General features: G+C 45.2%; 1 protein-coding gene across 1 annotated transcript; it reads left to right on the top strand.

Moving 5' to 3' along the window:
- Nucleotides 1-347: 347 nt before the first annotated feature.
- On the top strand, nucleotides 348-7,389 carry EBPL (EBP like). The gene is made up of 4 exons (XM_075591949.1): nucleotides 348-600; nucleotides 2,186-2,255; nucleotides 4,146-4,284; nucleotides 6,253-7,389. Exons 1-4 carry the CDS (start codon nucleotides 376-378, stop codon nucleotides 6,491-6,493), a joined length of 675 nt encoding a protein of 224 aa, XP_075448064.1. The 5' UTR covers nucleotides 348-375; the 3' UTR covers nucleotides 6,494-7,389.
- Nucleotides 7,390-24,879: the final 17,490 nt, after the last annotated feature.

Genomic DNA, 24,879 nt, shown 5'->3' with positions numbered 1-24,879 from the left:
CTAGGAGATAACAGGAAAAGCAGGGCTGCATACCTGCAATACTTTAATGTGCTCACAAGTGATATTTTTATTTGCTGTATAATTGTAATAAAACACATCTGCAGTATGGATGCAAATTGTTCCCAAGAATACAAAATTACTAAACAAATAACACATTGAAGCACTGTGTTCCTATACCATAAGCACTATATGTTCCAAAATTCCGTTTTTATGTAAAAAATGGTCTTTGAACCTTGGCAGTTTGTGTTGCTGGCTGTGGTGTGGGAGGAGTGGGGGGTTTGGCAGTGGGTGTGCTCCACATGGGGAGATCTTAATGCACAGCCACTCAGGATTGGGAGGAGGAACTCAGCAGCTCCAGCCCCATCCTGCACCTCCATGGCCAGCGATTTGTGGAACGGAGCCATGGCAGCAACAGCAGAGCTGGGAGATGAAGCAGCAGTCTCTTTAGTGAGCTCTGTGACTGCCTACTCCCTGGCTGCCTGCGCTGCACAGCTGGCTCTGGGCTATGCGCTGGCTCAGCACCTTGGAGGGAAGTGCTCAGGCAGTGACAGATGGGTGCTAGTCTGGCTCTTCTACGATGCCATTGTGCACTTCACACTTGTGAGTATCGCATATTTCACTGATACGATATGTAATAGTTACAAGCGGATGTAGTAACCCTTTCTTTCCATTCAACTTTTCACCCCATGTAATATGTATTCTGGTATTTAATGGATTGTTCTGAAATGAATAGTAGCTTGTGTTGACTTGATTGCGGAGTGGGAATAATCACAGTAACCCGTTTGCTGTCACATTCATTTGCATTTTGCCCCCAACAGATGGATTGTCTCAGGGTGATTTAGCTGTAGTAGTAACATGCCATATGCAGAAGTTTGGGGACAGCGAAATAGCTCCTATTTTGCAGCCATACCCATGATACATGGCTATTATAACGGCCCATTGGGAGAGGGCTGAACAGCAAAGGATTATTCGCTTTATTGTGAACTCGTCCATTGATGTGCACGGTTTTGAAGACTGCTTAGTTGTCAAGTAGAGCCACAATGGTAGTAAGGCGCTGCTACAGTTAGGTTACATTAACAAGGGGGGCTGTCCAACACTTGCAAAACTCCTGACGTGTAAATAAAATCAGTAATCTCCCTAGTGGAGGCATGCCCTTCATTTATTCACACCACGATTTCCCTGTGTGGCCACAAAGCACCACAGGAGTTACCCCATGGGCACAAAGCACCACAGGAGTTACCCCATGGGGGAGATAATCCGCTTCCCATTTCTGGGGTTTGAAGCAGGTTGCGGAGCTGGGACCCCGGTGTGTGACAGCTGTGGTCTCCTGTATATTTCCCTGCTGAATACTCTGTTCCTGCTGGGACTTGCTGTGCAATGCGCCTGGGAGACCAGCGCCCCACGCAGGGCTTTCCTCAGCAGTTACATCTTGGCACACTCGGTACGAGGAGGGCAAACCAGGGCTAGGGTCAGTTCGCCACTTTGTGACACTGGATTTATTTGTTCCATTTGTTTAGCAATCGGACAATTCAAAACGGTGCCTATTTCAGTGATGCGGTTTCTGTGTAGTTGGCTATTTCATGTCAGGTAGGAATGATGTCGTGAACTTGTGATAACTCTCGGTTGCATGTGTCTATATACCTCATAAATAGGTGATAAGTAATATGGACTTTCTACTGAAAAATAGTACAGATGACCTAAGGAAGAATGCACATGTATAACCTCTTTCTGTGCCCGGGCAGCTGTGGCAACAACATTCTTACATATACTAGTATAAGGACGATTCAATGCATTCACATTTACTTTATTTGGACTCCAATGTAACATAAATAAACCTTATTTTACTACCAGTGTTATAGAATAAGGGAGACTCATATTTTTTTTTTTTTACCTTCCCTCCGAAACCTTCCTTTTGGCATAATAATATACTGTATTGGCCCCAATATAGTACGGCCTCGCACATAATACGACCCTAAAGTTTTGAAGGTGTTCTACATGAAAAATATAAGGTGTTAGGATGCGCATAGAATACACGTACAGTTTTCGGAAGGACATTTTTAGGAAAAAAACATAGCACTATATTCAGGCCAATACGGTAATACAGTGTATTCAAGATTCATATGGCTGATGTGGATTTAGTAGGGGGCATTAGGATCAGAGACTGATGCATTTTCTTTTTCTTCAGGAGGGCCCTTTTGTGTATCTCTCTTTAGTAGGAACTGTGGCTAAATCTGACAGCATCATCGCTTCTCTGTGTAAGTACAGTGGCATTTTATCCCCCTTAGCGATATATTACCGCACAGAAACTGCTCTCCCTGTTATGTAGCAACCCTCAAAGAACAGGATTAATTCCATAATTGGAGGCGTTGAAGATCGGAGGCACAGTTTCTATGTTCCTTGATGTAATCATTGTATTGCTATTGAAAATAAGTACAGTAACATAATAACAGACATCAGCAATTTAGATTTGTCTGTATTTTTATATGTTTTATAGTCCTGTACAATTATTCTTCTGTCTGTGCAAAGCACTGTAGGCTGAAGACGGATTTGGCAGTTTTTCTTACTCTTTAATAATGCATTTTGGAATTTGCTACTTTTTATTTTTACTGACCGGCAAATTCAGCACCGCTGTAAGAAGCTGCGATCAGGGATTTCCGGAGAAATGCAAATCCGCTGCAAATTAGCGAATTCCTTTCATCCTAATTTCGCTATTTGTAAAATATTTTTATAGGATTATTTTTTTTTTTTACACAGCTAAATAATTATAGAAACAAAACTGCTATCAGTGTTAAGGACACCTCTTGTATTAGAGAAAGCTATAACTGAACAGCCGTTTCAAGCACGTTTTCCTTGTGTTAATCGTATTGGGTACTGTTTCGTATTTCTGTGAATTTGCTCACACTTAGTACCGAGTCTCCTGTATAACAAACTATATGTTGCTAGTTCACCAAAAAACAAAAACACCCCAATTACAAAGTCTTATTTCCAAACTAACATTTAAAGACAGCCCCAGAAACCTAATATACTGTAATTATGTTTATCCCGGTACAATTTATTAACCCATTCTAATAAACTTTTCACTAGTAGCACCAGTGTTTTTCAACCTTTTTTGGGGAAGCCCTAACCACAGTGCTCCGTTGCTGAGGCACCCCTACAACAGGACAGGGTCACAGAAAACGCAGGACAGAGAGACTGTCACAGGAGACAGGGAAAGATGGTCAGAGGGGGCAGGGAGTCGCAGGAGTCAGAGGGGGCAGGGAGTGAGGCAGACTCTCCTGCCCCCACTGATTCTAGAGGGGGCAGGGCGTTAGAGGTAGGGGTGTCTAGTATTGAACCGGACTGTTTGGTTTTTAGACACTATCCAGTAAAAAAAATGAAGTAATACTGGACATTACGGTATTACCTCTCTGGACATAGTGACGTGACCAGTTTGCGGGGCCGTGGGATTTCCCCTGAGCATGGAGAGAGCAGGGCTGATTTCTAGGAAGCTGGGCAACTTCCTCCATCCTGATTGGCTGCTGTGTAAATCAGCCAATGAGGAGGTGTCAAGAGCCTGGGGGTGGGGCCAATGAGAGGAGGAAAAATCATGGAGCGGTGAGAGTGTGTGTGTGTGTGTGTGTGTGTGTCCCTAGCATGTTGCCCCTTTCACCATTGTGTCTAGTATTTTGGAGATGCCACCTGGCAACCCTAGTTAGAGGGGGCCAGAAAGTCACAGAAAACACACACAACAAATACACAGAGGACAGACACACAGCCTCACCACTCTACTGCCCATGCTGCTTCTCTTCCTCCTGCTTGCCAGACTCTACAGGCTCCTGCAACAACGTCCTGATTGCATTACCCAATCAGGATAGAGGAAACTGCCCTGCTCTGAGAGATCGGGGAAATCCCGCAGCACCCTTTTGATTCTCTCACGGACCCCAGGGTGCCATGGAGCCCCGGCTGAGAAAACGGAGTATAAACACCACACTGTCACATGGGCATTTTGACTCGCATGCCCTTCATGTAATCACTATCCAATCTGCACATCTTTATTTGTCAGTGATATGAGAGAGAGACCCTTTTCATTTCGCGAACTCGCTGTCTGACTTAATACATTAGTTTCCTTTCTAACGTTTCATCTCTGAATTTTCTATGCTTTGTAGGGAAAGAATATGGAAAAGCAGACACACGGTGGCTTCATTCTGATCCAACAATTGTATCTCTTGAAATCCTTACTGTTGTTTTGGATGGGCTTTTAGCTTTATTACTAATTTATGCGATCATCAAGGATAAATACTACAGGTGAGTATCGCCTTATGCTGTGAATTACCTAGTGGCATCAAATTATTTGCAAAAGCAACCCAACAGCAAACATAAGTTTTATACCTCCCTCTTCCACACTTTTTTTTTTAGTCCTGCATGCAAATCTGTAACCCATTATCCATAGGCTACGCTTACAGTGCCGGTGACGTCAGGCTGCTGTCGCTGGAAAAATCAAATAGAGATGACTTCCAGGGATCGCGACCAAGCCGTTGCTCCATCTCGCCGCGCTTACTATAAGCGTACGCGACGGCAATGCATTTGTTTTGACGCAACGTCGCTGTCACCGGCACTACAAGCGCAGTTTTAATCTTTACAATGCCTCATTTATGTACCTGGCATGGGCACGCCGTGAGGGTCGGCACGCCAGGGACCATTGTGACGTTCTATGTACAGGCGGTACATCCGGCCTACCTTTCTCGGATGAAGCGCTGAACAAGATGGAAACAGAAGTGGAGGGAATTCCCCTTCAGTGTTTGTAATCAAGGTGCTGGCTGTCACCACGTGATCTCTACCACAGCGATCACATGGTTGCAATTACGGAAGTCCAATGGCACACTGGTGCTGCTGGGACTCTGGCACCGAAAAGGTTAAGTTTTTCAAATGTCTATGGCAAGTTGCAAGAACCATCATTAAAAAATATAATCTCCACCACCCATGCTGAACCCCAAAAGCCCTTCTAAACTCAGGGCAGTCCAGAGACATATCAGGGTCCAGTGTTCCAAAATGGGACGGTGCCCCGGTAGTGTCGGGCTGTGTTGAATTCTGCTGGCATTTGTTGAGCAGGGCAGGGAGCTTATTTAGTGGCAGTGAAAGAGTCACAGCGCAGCAGAAAGCATTGGGCTTAGAGGGCCTGGCACTTTAAAGCAGCAATCCAAGCTATTGATTGATATTTTTTTAGAGATCGGATTGAAGCAGGGGGTCTCCGGAGCGGAATCATTCATTTCAATTTCGGGAACCCCCTACTTCCAGAGATACTTACCTCCAAAGGGGGTGCCGGTATCCCTCTGCATTTTACAGCTCCCACGTCACATGGGCCAATAGGAAGCCACACCGATGGCATCACAGCTACCTATTGGCCCGCTGGGCGTGGGAGCTTTGAAAAGCGACCATTTAGTGAACCCCAGCTAGGTAGCTGGAGCAGCTACCTGCACCTACTACGAAGGTAAGTATCTCCAGAAGTAGAGGGCCCACTGGAACTGACATTAATGGGATTGAACTCCGGGGGCCCCCTGTTACAATACAATTTAAAAATAAAAGGTCCTTACTGGGCCTGGGAAAATTAAGCCACTTCCCCTCCACCACCCTTCTTGTGTTAGTGTTGCTTACACTAACATTCATATTCTATTTGATTTCCCCGTTTTTGGGGGGAAATTCCTTTTTATGTAATGTCACGTGAATGCATTAGAAACTCTATATATTTTTGGCTTTACAAAGTTGGTGACATATGATTTTATGAAAAAAGGAGTGAATCTTCCAACGAGAAGCAGAAATTAGATTTTATACGGTATCCTCCTCCTCTTTTTGCCTAAAGTAATCCGTGAGTTAAACCTTGCGGGCGATTAAAGATCATACCTTTTCATAGTACATGTTTTACAGACCTACACAGCACTAAAAAGGGCAAATCTCCAGCTTGCTGCTGATTTCTTAGTGGGAGCAGAACATTATCATGTCTCCAAGCTTTGGTGCTAAAGCTCTATACATCTCTTGCTAAAATATCTTTCAATGGCTTCAACTCGCAGTTTAAAGCAGCTTTCCCCCTGATCTCTAACTTCTTATTTACTTGCAACAGTGCCAGATCATTGGAGGTCTATTAGACTTTAACATGATAAAATGGTCAGGTTGACAATATAATATTCTCTGCCAGCAAACTGTTCCACAGTCACTCAGTCTCCCTCTCTGTACATTGTAATTCTCATTATGGTTTGACCTGCTTTTTGTCTGTTCCAGGCACTTCATACAAATTACATTATGTGTATGTGAATTATATGGAGGGTGGATGACCTTTTGTCCAGACTGGCTAAATGGCAGCCCCAACCTTAACACCAGCAACTGGCTGTACCTGTGGGTCTACTTGGTGTTCTTTAATGGCATTTGGGTTGTTATACCAGGACTATTATTATGGCAGTCCTGGCTAGAACTACGGAAAATGCACCTCGGCAAAAGAAGCCCCGGAAAGAAGTTTAGATGAAAAGGAGAAAACCATTTACAGAATGCATATTATATTAATATGAATGGAAGTTTCGTTGCATTGATTTGTACACGTTTCTTGTAAAAAAAAGTTAAAAAGTGAACAAGCGCTAAAGATTAAAACACCAATATGACAAGTTAAAAATACAAAATATAATGGCTGCCTAGTAATACTGTCAGTACTAACAGAAAATACTTGGAAACAAAGAAAAAAAAAACCTGGCGCCAAAAGTTCAATGGATTATCCTGTACTCCTCAGGGGATCAGCACACTTGCTTGACAGGCCATGTAAGGGAAAAAACACAAACAGACACAGATCATAGTGCAACTCTGCAGGGTTACAACAGGTCTACACTACACATACAACATAGAGACTCTTAGTGACTATAAAAATACTATTTATTAAATAAAAAGAACTATGCCATAAAATGGTAGGACAATTAGGAACACCGCTGGTCATCTAGGTGGAAAAATCAGAGCCCTACTTACAAGCAGCAAGGCATAAGCTCGCAATGCAACATACTGTAGAGTCCTCTTGGTGCTGATGATATCTTAGCAGAGATGTTATTCCTGCTGCTCCACGACTCTCGTGCAGACCCTCCCTTCAGGGGTTACCAGGAACAGTGACAGTGACGGAGGCCCGCTCGTGGGGCACACAGCTCTACTCCACGTGAGGCCGCTCTCCTCACTTCCTCCTCCGGTTCCACACCTGTCAAGCAAGTGTGCTGATCCCCTGAGGAGTACAGGATTATCCATTACACGTTACTTGTAGGCAACATTCCTCATTTTAGAAAACGGACTAATTCTTATATTTTTATTGTGTGTTTACAGATTTCTTTTGGTACTCTGTGTATTATGAACATAATAAAATATTTTTTAATATGCACTTATAAACAATATTTGCTCTGGATGTTATGTTTGTTTTGTTTGGTGCTCAAGGTGCTAGAAACTGGCCAGGTTTTTCAACTTGCCTTAGTGATAGACAAGGCTAGAATAATTGGTTCATTTTAGGTTAGAGGAATTTTTAAAACATGGCCTCTTGGTAACGGAGTTGAACTCTGAGGAACCTCCACTCCCAAATGGGTAGAGGGAGAGACAGCCCCCAATTGTATGCACACTAAAACCTATAGCTTATATCATGATCTATAATACAAGTGGAGAGTTGTACATATTTGAGTCTTAGGACAAATGTAGGGTGGTTCAAGTAATTCTGGTCTGAAAGAATGGGATATTACCATCACCTTCAATGTAGATATATGAAGAAATGTAAAACTAATACAGGCATACCCCGGTTTAAGGACACTCACTTTAAGTACACTCACGAGTAAGTACATCTCGCTCAATAGTCAAACAGCAGCTCACGCATGCATCTGTCAGCACATCCTGAACAACAATACCGGCTCCCTACCTATTCCGAAGCTGTGCGCAAGCGGGGAGACTATAGAGCCTGTTCCACTTGCGTTATTTACATCAGTTACGCCCGTATATGATGATTGCAGTACAGTACATGCATCGATAAGTGGGAAAAAGGTAGTGCTTCACTTTAAGTAAATTTTCACTTTACATACATGCTCCGGTCCCATTGCGTACGTTAATGCGGGGTATGCCTGTATTTAATATCTAATATAACATGTAACTTTAACTCAAAAATGGTGAAGAAAAAAATGTGAACTAGCGCTAAAGTGTAATACACAGTGTGATATTAAAAAACTTATAATAAAGGATGGCTGCCCGGTGATACTGCCAGTACTAACAGAATAAACCAAAATAAAGAAAAACCTGGCGCCAAATAGTCAGTGGAATGTCCTGTACTCCTCAAGGGATCCGCACACTTGCTCGACAGACCATGCAAAGAAAAGAACACAAACAAACAAAAATCATAGCGCAACACTGTAGGGTAAGCAGTACTGCACTAATACACACAAACAGTTAAGAATCCTAGCGACTATTAAAATAATTATTTATTAAAAAGAACTATGCCAAGACCGACAATGGCAAATACAAGGAACCGCAGGTCATCCGGAGCACAAAAATTGGAGCCCTACTTACATACAGCAAGGTTTAAACTCGCATGGTAGGAACAAGTCCTAGGTAGAGATGATCTCCCTGGCGGGTGATGCCTCTGCTCCACTGCGGCTCAGGCACCAGTCAGTCCTTACGATGGTAACCGGAACAGCTCCGGCCGTGGGGGCTGGTGTGCGGGGTCCACAGCTCTGCACCGCGTGTAGACACACGCCTCACTTCCTCCTACGGAGCAACAGGAAGTCTCTGCGCGCCCGCGCGCGATAGTGCCCGTTGCCTTAAAGGAACAGCTGGCAGGCTGAAGGGAAAGTTGGGCTCCAAGGCCAAATGTCCTTAAACGTCCAAAGTCAGTCAAATAGTGGCTGTGCCACTAGCCTTACGCGTTTCGTAGATGTCACTATTTTTTCTGCACACTGAAACAGTGGATTCACTGTTGTCTGTCTGCAGAAAAAATAGTAAGGACTGACTGGTGTCTGAGCCGCAGTGGAGCAGAGGCATCACCCGCCAGGGAGATCATCTCTACCTAGGACTTGTTCCTACCATGCGAGTTTAAACCTTGCTGTATGTAAGTAGGGCTCCAATTTTTGTGCTCCGGATGACCTGCGGTTCCTTGTATTTGCCATTGTCGGTCTTGGCATAGTTCTTTTTAATAAATAATTATTTTAATAGTCGCTAGGATTCTTAACTGTTTGTGTGTATTAGTGCAGTACTGCTTACCCTACAGTGTTGCGCTATGATTTTTGTTTGTTTGTGTTCTTTTCTTTGCATGGTCTGTCGAGCAAGTGTGCGGATCCCTTGAGGAGTACAGGACATTCCACTGACTATTTGGCGCCAGATGTAACTTTAACTCCATATGACTCCTGACTGCCTCTTTGATAGGACTGTTTTTTCATTCACTGTATTAGCACATTTAGTTTATTGATTAGATTTGTGTCATTATTTTATTATTGTACTGTATAATAAATATAAATTCCTGTACCCGCATGTAAGTGTTAGACCTGCAGTGGGTACCGTATCTGCCCCACCTCCCACATCAAAGCGAGTCTGGTACCTTGTGCATCTTGATATTGAATTTCCCATCTTTTTTTTTTTTTCCAAATAATTTTATTAGGCATTGGTACAACAGATGATTTACAGGTTCATTTCACAGCCTAATACAAAAACATTTTAACTTTTTGTGGGGGGAAGAAAGGGCAACCTTGGTTGTCCTAGAAAAGGAGGTCCTCGGAGGATGAGGACAGAGGGGCGAGGGGAGGGGGGTTGGGGAGGGGGGGGGGGGGGTTGGGGAGGGGGGTGGTCACATCTCGTGGGCCGTGTTTCTGGGTCCATCGGCAACAAGGGGCGGCGCTGGGGTGCGGGGGGGCTAGTTTGCTCTTTGAAGTAGTATCGGCTATGGACCTCTTCTCGTGAGGAGTGACCAGGGCTCCCATATCTTGTCGAATGTTATGAGCTTTTGCCTGAGCATTGCCGTCAACTTCTCCATTAGCATCACTTCACTGATCCTTCTTTTAATGGACCTTTTGGATGGGGTGGTTTGTTTCTTCCAGGAAGCCGCTATCTCACATCTGGCCGCTGTTAGAATATGGGAGATTAATTTTCTAGTTGTCCGGCCAATTCCGGGTATTGGCCTTGCAAGTAAGAAGGTCAGCGGTTCTATAGGTAATTCTAGATCTGTGACTTCTTTTATCAAATTGTGGACCTTAGCCCAATACTTAACAATTTCCGGACAGGTCCACCAGATGTGGGCCATGTCCCCTCTAAGTCCGCAGCCTCTCCAACATAGGTCTGACGCCAGGGGGGTAGATCTGGCTTAATCTCTCTAGGGTGAGGTACCAGTGATAGAGAATTTTATAAATGTTCTCCTTCATTATAGTGCATAGGGACGTTCCCGAGGCTGCCTGCCAGATTTCCTCCCAAATCTCTCTTTCTATTGTAATGTTCAAATCTGCAGCCCATTTGAGCATATAATCGTGATCTTGGGGGGCCACCGAATTTTCTATGATATCATATATATCGGATATTAGTCCCTTTTGGTAGGTGTTTGCTTTACAGAGTCGCTCGAATTTGGTAAGAGAGGGGAATTCTGGGGCTGGACATATCTTTTGGGCAAAGTGTCTGATTTGTAGATATTTGAATGTGTCCAGTTCCCTGATCTTATATTTGGCGCGTACTTCTTGGTAACTCAGGAACGTATCAAAGCTTAGAAGATCCGCGATCGTCCCGATCCCCTTTGATTTTAATTGCTCGTATAACTTGGATCTACATCCCGGGGTGGATTTTGGGTTATTAGTTAGGTGCGTGAGTTGCGGACTAGCTGAGCAAAGGCCGAATCTGGTCTTGTATTTTGACCATATTTCCCATGTAAGTAGTGACGCTTGTAGCTTTAGGTTTTGTGCTTGCCTATCTCCCCTGTCCATACTCCAAAGGCAGGCCTGCAGAGAAGGCATTCTGGCATACTTAGATTCTATATCGATCCAGCAGTGTTTGGCTGGGTCGGCATTCCACATAACAGCCTGTTTCAATTGTGCTGCTATATAGTATTTTTGTATGTCTGGGACGGCCATAACCCCCCTTCCTCTTGGTGCCATCAGGACCGATCTTGCTACTCTGGGTCTTTTGCCCTGCCAAATAAAGTTAAACATTCTGTTCTGTATGCTCTTTAGTTCAGTGCCAGGTACCCGGACTGGGAGTGTCTGAAAGTAGTATAATAGTCTGGAAAGTGGTGGGGAGGGGGGGAAGAGAAGGTGGGAAGCTTATAGGTGCTGAGAGGGGTACGGGGAGGTGATACTTGTACTGCACCGACACACTTTATTCGAGCAAATACCCGGTATGTACCTGGCAGATACCTGGAATGCGCCGCTCCTCACCTCTGACAAGCCCCGTTGTGTTTGCCTTCCCAGCCTGGGTTCATGCCTGGCTGACGGGCGGCTGATCTGTTAAATGATAATGATTAGGATTTAATAGGCTGCAATGCTTCGCATGTCTACCAGATGGCATAAATTCATGAATTGTAATGCAGTATATATATATATACTGTGCAGTATTGCAGCCAGCGGGAATAAAATGCTTCAATCCCTGCCTGGAAAATACCTCAATGCACTCGGGCAGAAAACAGTCACAAACCTCAATACACCCGGGTATACCCGAATTCGTGGGACTAGCCGAGCTCGAATAAAGTGTGTCGCCAGTGTACTTGTACATTTAGACACCTTTGTTTTATACAGCCTATACAGTCTTATGCATTTTCATTAGTCACAACCTTGTAAAAGTGGGCAGCATTCAGTCAAAGATCATAATTTCTTTGAGGATGTCTTGAGTTACACGTTTGGAATTAACAGGGGGCGGGGTGGGGGAAGGGGGGAAGAGGATGGGAGGGGGGAGGGGGGGAAGGGGATGGGAGGGGGAGAAAGGGGAAGTGGGGAGCATATATGTGCTGTGAGGGGTGCGGAAGGGGGAGAGATGTACATTCAGGCCCATTTGTCTTATATAAACTTCTACAACCTTATACATTATTTATATGCATAGCCTCACACTGGGGCATCCCCCAGTCCAAGGATCCGAATCTCTTTGAAACCTTTAGCTGTCCTGATCTGGGTATTGGGGATATCCGGGGGTGGGGGGAGAGGGTAGGGTGGGAGTGGGGATGGTGAGGGGGGGGGGGGTGGGGAACATATATGTGCTGGGAGGGTCACAAGGGGTGGGATATATACATTTGAACATACTCGTTTTATACAGGATATGCAACCTTATACATTCTGTATTGCCCCAGCCTTGCCTAGAGGCAGAATGCAGTAATAAGTTCAGCGTTTCTCAGTATGCTTTCCGCTGTCCTGATGCGCACCTTGAGAGTATCAGGGGGTGGGGGAGGGAGAGCGCGGGGAGGGGGAGCGGGGAGCGGGAGCTGGGAGGGGGGAGAGGCTGGGGGGGGGGAGGACTGTGGGGGGGGGGGATGCTTGGGGGGGAGGAAGGACGGTGGGAGGGGAGAGCGGCAGGCAGGGTGGGGGGTACAGTGGGGAGGGCTGGAGTAAGAAGGGGGTTAGGGTGCCAGGGTAGGTGGCCGTGGGGCAGGGGGGGGTAAAGCACAGTCATTTTTTGAACCTTGGCCTAAATTAATACTAATGTATAACAACAAACTTATAACTATTTTAACTCTCTTTCGAGGCAGCACACAGAGATTAAAATATGCCTAGTTAGGCTCTATGTTACAGACCCTTCTGGAGCTGGCATTTCAACGGAAGCCAGGGGGGGGGGATCAAAACTCGGGGGAGAGGCAGCAGCCTCAATTCACCCCTGGATCCATGTTTTATCACAGTCCGGTTGTCTCAGTCCCAGTCGGGAGGTTACTCCACTCCGTTAGGTGGATAACATCCGCCTTCGCGTTGCCGAGGGAAAGCAGAGTCCGAGCTGTGTCTCGGAGTATGGTGTAGTCTCGCGGGACTCTCCACTTGCTCCGGTGTTGATGTCAGTCGTCTTCACCCTCGTCCCGCTTGTGCATCCATTCGGGGCCGGCATAGGTGAGTTCAACTAGGGGTTCTTCCGTAGGGGGATGCTTACCAGGGGCTAGCATGGTCTTCGTTCATGCCGCAGGTAGGGTCCCTCCCTGGCGGGCTGCTACAAACTTTTGACGGCTCCGGATCTGCTGGGGTTCTGTGTCTCGGGGAAGTTATCTCGGCTTTGACTGCCTTTGCTCCGCTAGACGCTCCGAGACTCGCACCGGGGGGTCTTCAGTCTCCTGCCTCTGGGGGCCACGTTCCTCCGTGGACCAGGATGCGGGGGGGGGAGGGGTAGGCCCAGAGCTCGGGCCATCTGAGGCATGTCTTCTGGGTAGCGGATGGTGAGATATTTCCCTTTATGGTGCATGATCAGTTTAAAGGGAAACCCCCATTTGTACTTAATTCCGTTGTCTCTTAGCAACAGAGTCAATGGCCACAGCTCTTTACGGCGGAAAATAGTTTTCTTTGACAAGTCGCTGTAGACTTGTATGGGCTCTTTCCGAAACCGAACAGGGTCCTTCTCCCGGCAGGCGTTAACTATCTTTTCCTTGGCCGAGTAGCTGTGCATTCGGACGACCACGTCCCTTCTCCGGTTGGGGTCGTCCGATCTCGGGCCCAGCGCACGGTGTGTCCTGTCGATTTCGAGTTCCCTTTCCTCGAGGTCCTCGCAGACGGTAGTGAAAAAGTCTCTGAGGTACTCTCTGAGGTGACCTGGGAGAACCGCTTCCGGAACCCCGCGTATTCTGAGGTTTTGGCGGCGGTCGCGGTTCTCTTGGTCCTCGATGTCGTCCTGTAAAGAGCGCACCTCCGCGCCCAGCCGGTTGATTTCCATGTCTGCTGCCACTTGGTGTTTGAGGGCCTCCTCTAACTTAGTCTCCAATGTTGCGGTTCTTTTTGTTAGGCCTTCTATGTCCTGTTTCTCGCAGGTTGGACTGTAGGGATCGGTAGAGCTTGTTGTGCAGCTCCTCCAGGAAGGCCTTTGTAACTCCCTCCTCCGTGGATGGCAACTCTTGCGGTCGGTCCCGCTCCATGACCGGGGATTTTGCTCCACGTGCGCCGGGCGGTGAGGCACCATCTTGTTTTTTTGAGCTCGAGTCAGAGCTTTGCTTCGCCGGGGTAAAAAACTTTGTTACTCCCTGCCCGGGCTGGGTTTTCGACTTGTGGGACATGCCTGAGCGGTTCGGGGTCTGATAAGTGTATTTTGCGGTCGGAAAATTCGGGGTGAATCTATTATTAATTAGTTTGCTGCATAAGGGTCTCAGGAGCTCTCCTCTTACCCTTCCGTCTCGGTCGACGTCATCGACACGCCCCTTGAATTTCCCATCTTAATGTATTGTAAAAACAGGAAGTTAACCATTTCAGTGCCAAAGGGAGCCAGAGCAATTTGCATCTCAGCATCATGTAAGACGGAGGCTATTCAAGTACTTTTTCAAAAGGGCCAGATCAGAAAATAATTCAGATTAAGAGGGCAATGAGAGTATTGCAGTGTAATCTTAAATAAAAATAACGAGACTGAAAAACAATTATAATTCAATAAAACACTAGCATTGTGAATGTTACAAACATTTGTGCTATTTCCATCAAATGTTTTCAGTATATTAGTTCTAAAATGAGTTTGACTGCTTGAGCAACAGCCTTGAAATTAGCAGGTGAAGACGATCAGAGAGGGGTATCTGTGAAACCTTTTGTGGGCCGTTTTTTTCCCCATGGGCCGCAAGTTGACGAGCCTTCATGTAAGATCATGATAGCTGGGAGCTTGTACCTCTAAAGTTAGTCCATTAACACATCCGACTAAGGCAACAATGAGGACAGATGTCCGGCTATCACCAATGCCAGCAGCTTCAGAGAGACACACGCCAAATGATCACAAAGCACTTATAAAAATGAATCTCTGATGTTGACACCACCATAGAACATTAGAGTGAATGCTAGTGTGTATTTACAGAGGTAGCAGGCTTCATTGTTCCTGCTGATAACACAACATATTGCGTTACAACGCAAGGCCGAGTCCTTAAGATGCAATGCCTGCAATAATGCAGAATATACCACCATAATGAGAAAGCAAGAATACCTTTGTATTAAACACCTGCCTCTGACCCAGTTCCATCATTTACATACAATTCTAATGTAGATACTTATCTAATGATGCTTGATCAGACAACATCAGAGGGCTGCTATTCACAAAAACACGGAGTATATATGGCCCATCTATGGTTATATCTGAAAAACAACAATAATGGCACAGGGTTATTGAACAGGGAAATAGCACTAGCACAACTAGGGTCAAACCACACCTGTTTGATAAAGCCAACCTATTACATAAATACTGAATATCATTTTACAACAGTCTGCCAAGGTCCAGACCGTGTCCAGTGGTGGCTGAAAAATCCTACCTTTAGTACTGGGCGACACATAGTGGCTCACTTCCCGATCGAAAAGAGGGGAAGTATTGTAGCCAGGCAGGGAAGCAAATGCTCACGTAAATGTGGAGATACCCCTCGGTTACAAAGTGATTTTACATCTGAATTGCTGTAATTACAATACTGTTCTGCCATAAATCTCCCATAAAGGTTTTATGTCATGTTTGTGCTTCTGTTATTTGTTTGCAGAGGAGTCATCCATCCATCCAGCTGCACTATTTGCTACCTATGGGACATTTGTATAACCCCCTTGCTTGCCACAGGGACCTTTTTTTTTTTATCGAAAAATATATATTTGTTAAAATATTTGTAGGTTATTGGTCACAATTTTATTTTTCAACACAAATTTCAAATACATATACTGTACTTACTATATGCATATTTGTGCACCACTGTGGGTTTTTTTGTGTACATTTATCAGGTTTATTTTTATTTCTTTATTTATAACATATGATTGGTGTTTTTGGTTGGTGTTTGGTGTTTCTATGTTTTTGCTCCATATTGTTCATTCAACGCACCATATTAATTTAGCACATTTTTTGGTATGGTTTAGCCTCTAACATATTCAACTGTAATTTGGCATCATAGGCCAAAATCCGTCTGCTTTTTACTATGCCTGTAGGAAAGGCTTTGCCACGTCAGTACAACAAGAAGTGAACATTGATAAAAACCTTTTTTAGATGTCGGTTATACATTAAAGTGCACAGTGACCTATAGCTCTACAATCTTCTGAAGAGAGAGAGCTGTTTTATTAGAGTCCCAGGTGCGCCTGTATATATATCCCCCAAAATTCACCTTCAAACATCACTTGGAGAGACACCTGCTCACAAAAAGGAGCAAACCTGAGATATGTAGGTGATACGCTAATAGGATGAGAGACTAGTAAACTAGGACTCCTCTCTTGCGGCGAAGTCAAAAGTCGTCCAATGATTCACACATTTCTAGAGGTGCGGCATGCAGGGGGGGGGGGAAGAGAGACCAGGGGGGGGGAGAGAAAGAGAGACCAGGGGGGGGGGGGAAGAGAGATCGGGGGAGGGGGGGGAAAGAGAGACTGGGGGAGGGGGGGAAAGAGAGACTGGGGGAGGGGGGGAAAGAGAGACCAGGGGGGGGGGGGAAAGAGAGACCGGGGGGGGGGAAAGAGATTAAGGGGGGGGGGGAAAGAGAGACCCGGGGAGGGGGGGGAAAGAGAGACCCGGGGAGGGGGGGGAAAGAGAGACCAGGGGGGGGGGAAAGAGAGACCAGGGGGGGGGAAGAGAGACTGGAGGAGGAGGGGGAAAGAGAGACCGGGGAAGGGGGGGGGGGAAGAGAGACCAGGGGGGGGGGAAAGAGAGACCAGGGGGGGGGGGAAGAAAGACCGGGGGAGGGGGTAAAGAGAGACGGGGGGGGGAGAGACATGGGGGGGGAAAGAGAGACCAGGGGGGGTGGAAAAGACAATTCAATAAATTTTTGCACACACTGATATCATGGATACTTGTAACAATTTGTATTATAAATTCAGTTGAACAGGACTGTGCGGGGAGGAGGGTGGGGGGGAGAGAGACCAGGGGGAACCAGTGAAAATACATATGTCCCAAAGCTTTTTTCAGTCAGACGTACAGGTCTAAGGTCTAACTCAGGTCACCGGCTCACCTCGTTTATTTATTTCTCTTGTCATCTGCTTCACTTGCTGTGCTTTACCTTGTTTTTACTTGTGTGTGTGTCAGAAAACCTGCGTTTTATTTAATGTCACCTGGCTTCAGTAACTCATAGCTCTCAGTACATATTACTTTGGTTTGAAGTCCTTTTAAGGTTACAACCCACAGAATACAGTAGATCAGGGGAGCGCAAACTTTTCCTGCTGCACCGCTGGAATAGATATCCCTTGGAAATATGCTAGTAGACAGATGTCTCTCCAAAAATCTCAAATGTTGGATTTTCATTTTTGAGGCTGATCCGTGGACCAGAGAAACCGGCTGATCTGAAGCGGATTGAAATCCACAAAAAAAAAAAAAGTGTCCATCTCTAATTACAACCAGTTTATGATTAGTGAAAATATATACAAAATGAGAAAAAGATAAAATATACAATTTTGAAAAAATAAAGAGATGGAATAGTGTGATCATAATCTCTAAACATGTATATTTTTAGAAAATGTAAATATCTACATTAATCAATAACCACATATACATGTGGCTATTGTTAAAAATGCTAGACTCTGAGTATAGGAAATATGGAAATATAACCAATTATGTAAATTATCTATTTTAAAATCTTGACATAAAAAAAATCTAGTTTGTGGTGATGATAATAATATGAGGACTAAATAAGAAATCGTAAGTCCCCTTGTTAACCTTAACAGACTTTAGTGGATATGTGATGCTAGGGTAAACACCTCTTCTGCAACTCCTTATCTCTAACGGCTGTTATAGTTCCCACAATGCTTTTATTAGGGGAGAAAATAGGACTTAACATTATGTTAGTGACCCTTGAAGATATACGAAAAGGCTTAACGTGACATTAAGTTAGGTTAAAGCAGGGGTGCGCAAACTCGGGGAGGGGGGGGCGCGATATTTTTCGGAGGGGAGGGGGGGGGGGCACGGTGGTTGCAGAAGCCCTGTGCTCTTCCCCCGGCATTTCATTTAAATGCTGTGGGAATCACGTGAGGCCTCTGCAACCTCAACATACCTTGATTCTGCCGGCTTCAGGACTCGTCCCCATGGCAATGTGACATCACATGACCCCGCGGTGTCATTTGACGCTGCACCAAGGCAAGGGTGGACGGGGACGCGAGCACCTGGGGAGGGAAGGCAGGGGGGCGCAGCTCCAAAAGTTTGCGCTCCCCTGGGTTAAAGTCATGTTAACTCAATTGTAGAGGCAATCCCTCCTAGGAGAAAAGTGAACTAATTCCAGTCTCATTTGTGTGATTGATACATTTTTTACCCAAATTTGACACCTATACGTATTATTTATTTATTTTTTAAAGTTAGGCTTGGGAAGGGTTTGATTTCCTCTTGCCACTCACTTTTGTGTGATGCCCCCTAAATGTATTAGTTCTCTTAAAAGGACAGGGTAGGATAAGGATAAAGAAAACAAATAGTCATTCCCTAAGGAATTCAATTGGTCGTCTATATGGGATGGTGCCTTTAATGGAACCTTGTTTTTTCTGGGCTTTAATCTTGGATACTATAGTAGTGATGTGCACCCTCTTGTGTCCAACGTAGTGTACTGCAATGGACAATAACCACACCAGGTAAATTAGAGCAGGGGTGTGCAACCATTTTCGTGAGCGGGCCCCCCCAGCCCGGGCCCCCCCTGCCCCCCATTACCTTGTGTAGCCAGGTCCCCCTCTGCGGGTCAGAACTCCCCTCTCCAGGTACACACCGGGAGGTGCGGGAGCATGTGCGCACCTCCGGTGTGTGTGAGGCGGTTGTTGGAGGTACGGGAGGACAGCTGGTGGTTGGGCAGGATGTGCGCATTGCCGGAGACTCCAATGTAGGGCGCCGCCATCTTGTGCGAAGTTGCGCATGCGCAGTGGAGCTCCGGCAGCCCTTACGAGTTGCGCATGCACGAGTACAGCCCGCGAAGCACTAGCCTACCAGGGAAGGCTCTTGGACGGGACTACAAGTCCCATGAGCCTCGGGAGCGCCCCACATGATGCCAGGGAGCCAATAGGGCTGGCGTATCTCCCTGCTCTGGGGGATAGATAAATTTTTCGCGTGCTGAGCCCACGTGAGGAAGAGCTAGGGGTAGGAGGTGAGTGCAGGTGTCTGTGACCCACTGCAGTAGGCCAGCAGCCCCCTAGGCCCCAGTCAGGTCCTGAGCCACATTACAGTTTGTTGTGCTACAGGGACAGGCCCTAGGTAAGGGATTTTGCCCCATTAGTGATATTGTCAGTTAGGGACACAGCGGACGCTGCGCTCCCCGCGAAGAGGCTTGGGCTCAAGCCTACCCTACAAAGAGATAAGGACTATCTCCAGGGTGGGATCGCCCCTGACGGATCCTCGTGCTAGGAAAGGCAGGATATCGCAGACAGGATCACTGAGCGGCGGATCATTTTCGAAGTTGTCTGCAGGCCCGGGTGCAGGAGCACTCGGCAGGTACCTTCATAAGTGCACCAACAATACACCTTCTATATACTATACACACGTGAGCAGCGCTACCACACATCTGGGTGGGGATCCAGGAAACTGGGACGTTGGTGCCTAGCACCCAATTATTGTGGGCACTGTATGGTGGTGGGACATTGGACACGGTGGAGAGTTGTGTCCTGCGTGACGCGATGGCCAGTGGTACTCCTAGTCAGAAAAGGGATACACATATTACGTTATCTGTGAAGCTATGGTTATGTTGCATATACAGTAAACTGTTCATATATATACTTCGGTGTATGTACTTATTGTGTATGTGGGTCCTGTGTAGGCAACCTTCTACATTCCTAGAATCCTACACAGGTGGAGGCGCTGTAAACCAGATCGTTCCAGAGGATTCACCCCAGGTTCCCAGCAAGCGGAGGCTCATGTCTCTTGTGAACCTACAGGTATACGCACCACACCTGGTAACGCATAGGTTCCCCCTCACATGCACTCTATCTGCGATTGAGATAGGGGAATACCCATTACACTTGTCACCGGCGTTTCTGATGTGTCGCCAGAAGCCGCCGCAGGCAAGATAAGGGAACTTACAGAGGCCTTGCACACTCCATTGGCATTTAATTTAAATGCTTTGCGGAAGAGCGCGGGGCCTACATATGCGATGCGCCCCCAGACCCCCAGAAAATTTCACGTACCCCTGCATTAGAGGTTAGACAGTACTTAGAGATTTATCCAGCAATACACCAGTAGAAAGACAACTAAAAAGTACTCATTTTGTGAGTGCATTACTTAACTTTTATCATGTACTCATTTTTACTAACCATACTACAACATATATTGTTTCATTTATTTTTTTTCCCTCCCTCCTCTTTCTCTCCTCATGTGCCTAAGGACTTTCTTTTAGTATTTTCAAATCCTCACATTACACATTATTCTCACGTGCATACTGTAGGCAATATATTTATTTATTTATATAATGTTTTACCCGGAAGTAATACATTCAAAGTTAGCTCTCGTTTTCAAATATGTCCTGGGAATCTACCCTATGCTTGTTTCACTACCTACTCCTCTGGGGGAGAAGCCAGCACACACTCATCTTGCTTCCTCAAATTCAAACCTTGCAAATAAAAATAAAAATCAATTAAAATTATTATAAAAGAATAATATATAATATTATAAAAGAAAAAATGGGAAAATAATACATATTGTATTTACAGTATTTAAAAATATATATAATTGATATCATACATAAATATATCAACATTTATTTCCCACTGGCATGTATTAATCTTGAAATGGTTTAAAATCCACTACCTCGTTGAGATCACTTGTATTCTTTGGGATAATCTGTCAAATGAATTTGGTTTCTAGTATCAATTAACTGTAACGGATTTTCTGACTTGGCTGACCCACCCAATCTCACATTGGCCCCTGTGGTCTAACCAGTCCCCATTACATGGTCGTGTCTGGTGGTGCACCTGTTGGCAACAGGACTCCTGAGTCTCCCGCATGATGGTGTATGGGGAATATCAACCCAGACAGGCAGCTGAGGTAGTGTGCTTGAGTCCTACCTACATACAGTGCAGCGCCTCCACCTCATCAGGATCTCTGCATCCGCAAGGAGATGGTTCTGATGAGGAACTCCTTCTCGGTGGTGCCTTCCGCTGGAGAGTAACTTCAGTCTCACACAGTGGAGTTGATTCAGAACTGGACATCTTTATTGGTTGATAGTATGGGCCAGCTGCCCTTCACAGCCAGCAACTCAGCCGCTCATCTTGGCTGGTACTTCCCTTTGAAAGGTCTGCTGCTTAAACAAGTGGAATCACCTCTCCCCTCAGGGAGATCACCTCCTGTGCCAGGTCCCTGGAAACAGTGTAGGCCCAGCCAGCCTTGCTACTGCTGGCCTCTGAATTAGAGCAGTGTCACTAGTTACTTCACTAGTACACTCTGGCCTTCTGCTCTGCTCAGCCTTGTAGAACACACTAACTTTGGACAGTGCTGTGCCTTATATACCTCTGGAACCTGGCACATCTCTGATGTCACTAACGGTGGACTCAGAGCATGTTACCACTCCCCTTGAATACATATGACACCTCACCAGGGTGTGAGGGCAAACCTCCATGATTGATGCTGGCAACCCTGTAACTTACCAGGCTTACTGCCAGCATGAGAGAAAACTGTAGGCCATTTTACAGCATGGCTACATAACCAATTCACTTCTCCTTTTTTTTTTTTACTTTTCCCAACCACTCAAATGTAGAGAGACAGTCTGTGCTACCATGATAAACACTGACAATGAAGGCTATGAATCAAAGTCTGGCAGCTACAAAACTGGTTACAAAGTATATCATCTATGGGAAACTGTTATATTTGCAGATTCATATTATTAGAATTACACAAACACATTTGAAAAAGGATTATACTCAACATTGTAAACAACAGCAAAATATGATGATGGAAAGGAAAAAACACTTATTTGCATCCATGTTTTGATCAACAGTAAATATATATAAGTATGTACCGGTATATCTTTATTGAAGTGAAACTTCTTAGCTGACAGAAGCTCATTGGAAAATCTCATAGGGTAAAAAGGGTTGAGTTGTGACTTCCTATGAAACAGAAGTAGCATACTGCACATGTGCAGACTGGGGCAGCAGAAAGGGGGCACGAGTTCTCTGCACCGACCTCAGACTCTCACTCTCTTCTGTGATCCTGAAAAGGGAGGGAGCAGGGCTGCTGCTGCTAGGGGGCTGGGCAGCTTCCTCCATCTTGATTGGCTGCATTACACAGCAGCAGCCAATCAGGAGGAGGTAGCAGGAGCCTGAGGGTGTGTCCAAAGAGCGTACGAAAAGCATGGAGCAGAGAGAGGTGAGGCTGTGTCCTGTGTCCTCTTTCCTGTGTGTATTTGTTCTATTTTGTCCTGGCATGTGTGTGTGTATTTGTATTTGTACTTATACATGTACTGTTGTGTGTGTGTGGTTTTTTTTCTGGCTATCCTGGGGGGGGTGGGGGGAGGGGGTTGGGGGCTGAGAATGACAGGGAGGGAGGATGAAGGGAGGGGTTTGTGTGAAGATGAAAATACACACACACACACACAAATATACACACACACACACCGTTGTGTGAAAAAGAAAGCACACCCTCTTTGAATTCGATGGTTTTACATATCAGGACATAATAACAATCATCTGTTCCTTAGCAGGTCTAAAAATTAGGTAAATACAACCTCAGATGAACAACAACACATGACATATTACACTGTATCGTGATTTATTTAACAAAAATAAAGCCAAAATGGAGAAGCCAAGGGTGACAAACTAAGTACACCCTTACTGCTTCCATAGGAATTAAGATGCTAAGTAGCAGACAGGTGCTAATCAAATGCCCTTGATTAATTGATCATCAGCAAGTGTGACCACCTCTATAAAAGCCGACGTTTTAGCTGTTTGCTGGTCTGGAGCATTCAGGTGTGTGTTAACACAATGCCAAGGAGGAAAGACATTAGCAATGATCTTAGAAAGCAATTGTTGCTGCCCAACAATCTGGGAAGAGTTATAAGGCAATTTCCAAACAATTTAAAGTCCATAATTCTACAGTGAGAAAGATTATTAAAACGTGGAAAACATTCAAGACAGTTGCCAATCTTCCCAGGAGTGGACGTCCCAGAAAATTCACCCCAAGGTCAGACCGTGCAATGCTCAGAGAAATTGCAAAAAACCCAAGAGTTACATCTCAGACTCTACAGGCCTCAGTTAGCATGTTAAATGTTAAAGTTCATGACAGTAAAATTAGAAAAAGACTGAACAAATATAGTTTGTTTGGAAGGGTTGCCAGGAGAAAGCCTCTTCTCTCTAAAAAGAACATGGCAGCATGGCTTAGGTTTGCAAAGTTGCATCTGAACAAACCACAAGACTTCTGGAACAATGTCCTTTGGACAGACGAGACCAAAGTGGAGATGTTTGGTCATAATGCACAGCGCCACGTTTGACAAAAACCAAACACAGCATATCAGTACAAACACCTCATACCAACTGTCAAGCACAGTGGTGGAGGGGTGATGATTTGGGCTTGTTTTGCAGCCACAGGACCTGGGAAACTAGCAGTCATTGAGTCGACCATGAACTCCTCTGTATACCAAAGTATTCTAGAGTCAAATGTGAGGCCATCTGTCCGACAGCTAAAGCTTGGCCAAAATTGGGTCATGCAACAGGACAATGATCCCAAGCACACCAGCAAATCTACAACAGAATGGCTGAAAAACAAAAGAATCAAGGTGTTGCAATGGCCCAGTCAAAGTCCAGACCTCAACTCGATGGAAATGCTGTGGCTGGACCTTAAGAGAGCTGTGCATAAACAAATGCCTGATGGAGAAAAGAGAAACCCCACACAAGTGTCCCTATCAATTGCACTCAAAGTACATAATCAGATATACAGATCGCTAGTGATCTGTCAGATTCAAATATCTAGAATAAGAGAATTTGTTATGATATAAATATCATCTTATGTACCACTAATCTTAACAAAAAAATAATAAAGTTTTATTAAACATATTGACGTTGACGATTCGTGTTTATAATTATTTACAGTGCAATAAAATTCCCCAATGAGAGGCTGCATATATCTGTTGGTACTCGTAAATATCCGTTTGTGACAGGGTAAATAAAAGCCACCAGCTATATGCCTGGAAAACCTATATCTAGTCTGCAGTGCAGCACTGACTAGGTTAACTTCAGCTGGGAACCTCAGGACAATTAGTTGGATCCCAGCTGCCTAATCAAGGTGTGTTAAAAACCCCAGGCTGTAGACACATGGGGCTGGCTGTTGAGGAGAGAGGAGTAAGCTACTGGAGAGATTACTGAAACAAGGTCTGTTATCAAAGTACATGAATTATGAACTGTCTGTCTCCTGCATAGAAAAGGGTAGCTGCATTATTGTGAGACTGTCTGCTAAAGAGAAACTGTTTTGTTTGTCTGCTGAAGAAAAAGCAATTTTTCTTTTCTCTTGTTTGCTGAAGAAAAAGCCATTTTCTTTTCTCTTGTTTGCTGATGAAAAGCTATTTTTGTTTTTGTGTGCTGTATATCTTTTAAGGCTAAATAAATAAGCCTTGTCAAGAAACCCACGTGTGTAGTTGCATGTACCCTGCAACATATAGTGTCAAGAAGTGCTGGGATTTTGAAAGGCCCCTGCAGTCAAAGGGTCACACACACACATACACACAAGAATGGAAAAAATGGAAGAATTTTTTTAAGAGTTTTTGTGCGAGCAGACCAAACAGCAGGGACAGTTAATGCAGGAAAAGGCCCGGCTACAAGCAGAGAGAGATGAAAGACTATGGCAGCAGCAAACCCAGCTCCTAACCCAGCAGCAGGCAGCACAGGAGGA

Source organism: Ascaphus truei, chromosome 3, assembly GCF_040206685.1.
Source record: "Ascaphus truei isolate aAscTru1 chromosome 3, aAscTru1.hap1, whole genome shotgun sequence".
Lineage (NCBI taxonomy): Eukaryota > Metazoa > Chordata > Amphibia > Anura > Ascaphidae > Ascaphus > Ascaphus truei.
This window is presented reverse-complemented; position numbering and strand designations above follow the sequence as displayed.